At 59.4% G+C, this 2,569-nt stretch overlaps 1 protein-coding gene across 2 annotated transcripts in view; it reads left to right on the top strand.

Annotated features, from left to right (window-relative positions):
- Positions 1-1,097: 1,097 nt before the first annotated feature.
- LOC147105384 (myosin-binding protein H-like) overlaps positions 1,098-2,569 on the top strand; it is a 96,372-nt gene continuing 94,900 nt past the window's right edge. Inside the window, exons 1-2 of one of the 2 annotated variants that reach the window (XR_015081747.1) lie at positions 1,098-1,262; positions 1,849-1,983. Coding sequence is in view for 1 of the 2 variants with exons in the window: in XM_086011684.1 (XP_085867810.1) it covers positions 1,220-1,262; positions 1,849-1,983 (178 nt within the window). In the remaining variant the exon portion in view is untranslated. The remainder of the gene's footprint in view (positions 1,263-1,848; positions 1,984-2,569) is intronic. The other variant, XM_086011684.1, reaches the window with a different exon arrangement.

The following is a 2,569-nucleotide window of genomic DNA, read 5'->3' as shown; positions in this document are numbered from 1 at the left end:
GGGTAGGGGGTGAGGGTGGGAGGTTCGGGTGGGTTTGGGGTGGGTGGGGGGTGGTATGGGTAGTGAGGGTAGGGGGTGAGGGTGGGAGGTGAGGTTTGGTTTGGGGTGAGGGTGTGGGTGGGTTTGGGGTGAGGGTGTGGGTGGGTTTGGGGTGAGGGTGTGGGTGGGTTTGGGGTGAGGGTGTGGGTGGGTTTGGGGTGAGGGTATGGGTGGGTTTGGGGGTGTGGGTGGGTTTGGGGTGAGGGTGTGGGTGGGTTTGGGGTGAGGGTGTGGGTGGGTTTGGGGTGAGGGTGTGGGTGGGTTTGGGGTGAGGGTGGGTTTGGGGTGAGGGTGGGTTTGGGGTGAGGGTGAGGGTGGGTTTGGGGTGAGGGTGGGTTTGGGGTGAGGGTGGGTTTGGGGTGAGGGTGAGGGTGGGTTTGGGGTGAGGGTGAGGGTGGGTTTGGGGTGAGGGTGAGGGTGGGTTTGGGGTGAGGGTGGGTTTGGGGTGAGGGTGTGGGTGGGTTTGGGGTGAGGGTGGGTTTGGGGTGAGGGTGGGTTTGGGGTGAGGGTGAGGGTGGGTTTGGGGTGAGGGTGGGTTTGGGGTGAGGGTGGGTTTGGGGTGAGGGTGAGGGTGGGTTTGGGGTGAGGGTGAGGGTGGGTTTGGGGTGAGGGTGTGGGTGGGTTTGGGGTGAGGGTGGGTTTGGGGTGAGGGTGGGTTTGGGGTGAGGGTGAGGGTGGGTTTGGGGTGAGGGTGAGGGTGGGTTTGGGGTGAGGGTGTGGGTGGGTTTGGGGTGAGGGTGTGGGTGGGTTTGGGGTGAGGGTGAGGGTGGGTTTGGGGTGAGGGTGTGGGTGGGTTTGGGGTGAGGGTGGGTTTGGGGTGAGGGTGTGGGTGGGTTTGGGGTGAGGGTGAGGGTGGGTTTGGGGTGAGGGTGAGGGTGGGTTTGGGGTGAGGGTGTGGGTGGGTTTGGGGTGTGGGTGGGTTTGGGGTGAGGGTGAGGGTGGGTTTGGGGTGAGGGTGGGACTGGCGGTCCTGGAGGGAGGGTCTCTGGGTGGTGCCGGCTGTCTGTAGCCCACAGGCTCCCCGGTGTCCGCTCTCTGCCGCTCTCTCTGGGGGCGGTCCTCAGTCCGCCTGCTGTCTATATAAAGCGGCCACTCGCCGCTCCGACCCCACGCCGGACACTCCGGACTCTGCAGCCTCTTTCGCCGGACTCTCCAGCCTCTCCCGCCGGACTCTCCAGCCATGCCTCCCGTACCGCCCGCGGAACCAGAGATCCCCAAAGAAGGTGAGAAAGGTGTCCGGAGGGTGATCGGTACCGAGTCCTGTCGGTCCGTTACTGCCTCTAAATGTGGAGCTATTTCTGTCCGTCTGTCTCTATCAGTTGGTGCTCTCTATAACTGTATCTCTTCATGTATCTTTTTCCAATTCTCACTCGATCTATCTCTAACCCTCTATCTAACACTCTATCTATCTCTAACCCTCTATCTAACACTCTATCTATCTCTAACCCTCTATCTAACACTCTATCTATCTCTAACCCTCTATCTAACACTCTATCTATCTCTAACCCTCTACCTAACACTCTATCTATCTGTCTCTATCAATTTATCTATAACTATATCTCTCCAGGTAACTTTAGCAATCTACCTCTCTCTGTTGCTGGAGATCAGTCAATCTCTCTATAACCATATATCTTTATATATAGCTTTAGCTCTATCTATCTCTCTATTTCGCTATCTCTCTCTCTATATCTCTCTCTCTCTCTATCTCTCTCTCTCTCTCTCTCTATCTATCTATTTGTAATAATCACACAGCTCTGAGCTTGGTTTCAGTCCCCTAACGCTGCTGTGATCTCTCGTGTCCTTGTGCAGTACCTGAGGGGCAGCCCATGGACCTGGTTGTGGAGGATGTGACTGGCACCTCGATGACCCTGAACTGGAACCCACCCAAGAACATCGGCCCTACTGGGCTGGCAGGATACACGGTGGAATACTGCAAGGAAAGCAGTGAGTGACACCTCCTTATGCCCTCTGCACGGACTGACATTGATAGTGCCTTCTCAGCACATGTTCACATCGGCTGTTTCTACTTAGACCAGCCAACAAAACAGGCTGGGGGCTCGGTGCGGTGCTGCGGGTTAGCCTGGGTGCTGCGGGTTAGCCTGGGTGCTGGGGGTTAGCCTGGATCCTGGGGTTAGCCCGGGTGCTGGGGGTTAGCCTGGATCCTGGGGCTAGCCCGGGTGCTGGGGTTTAGCCCAGGTGCTGGGGGTTAGCCCGGGTGCTGGGGTTAACCCGGGTGCTGGGGGTTAGCCCGGGTCCTGGGGTTAGTCTGGATCCTGGGGTTAGCCTGGGTCCTGGGGTTAGCCTGGATCCTGGGGTTAACCCGGGTCCTGGGGTTTAGCCCGGGTGCTGGGGTTAGCCCGGATCCTGGGGGTTAGCCCGGGTCCTGGGGGTTAGCCTGGGTGCTGGGGGTTAGCCTGGGTGCTGGGGGTTAGCCCGGGTGCTGGGGTTAGCCCGGGTGCTGGGGGTTAGCCCGGGTGCTGGGGTTAGCTTGGGTGCTGGGGTTAGCCCGGGTCCTGGGGTTAGCCCGGGT

This window comes from Somniosus microcephalus, chromosome 18 (assembly GCF_052327205.1).
Source record: "Somniosus microcephalus isolate GS21.2 chromosome 18, FLI_Smic_1.0, whole genome shotgun sequence".
NCBI classification, from domain to species: domain Eukaryota; kingdom Metazoa; phylum Chordata; class Chondrichthyes; order Squaliformes; family Somniosidae; genus Somniosus; species Somniosus microcephalus.
The sequence above is the reverse complement of the archived record's forward strand: the minus strand, read 5'-3'. Positions and strand labels throughout refer to the sequence as shown.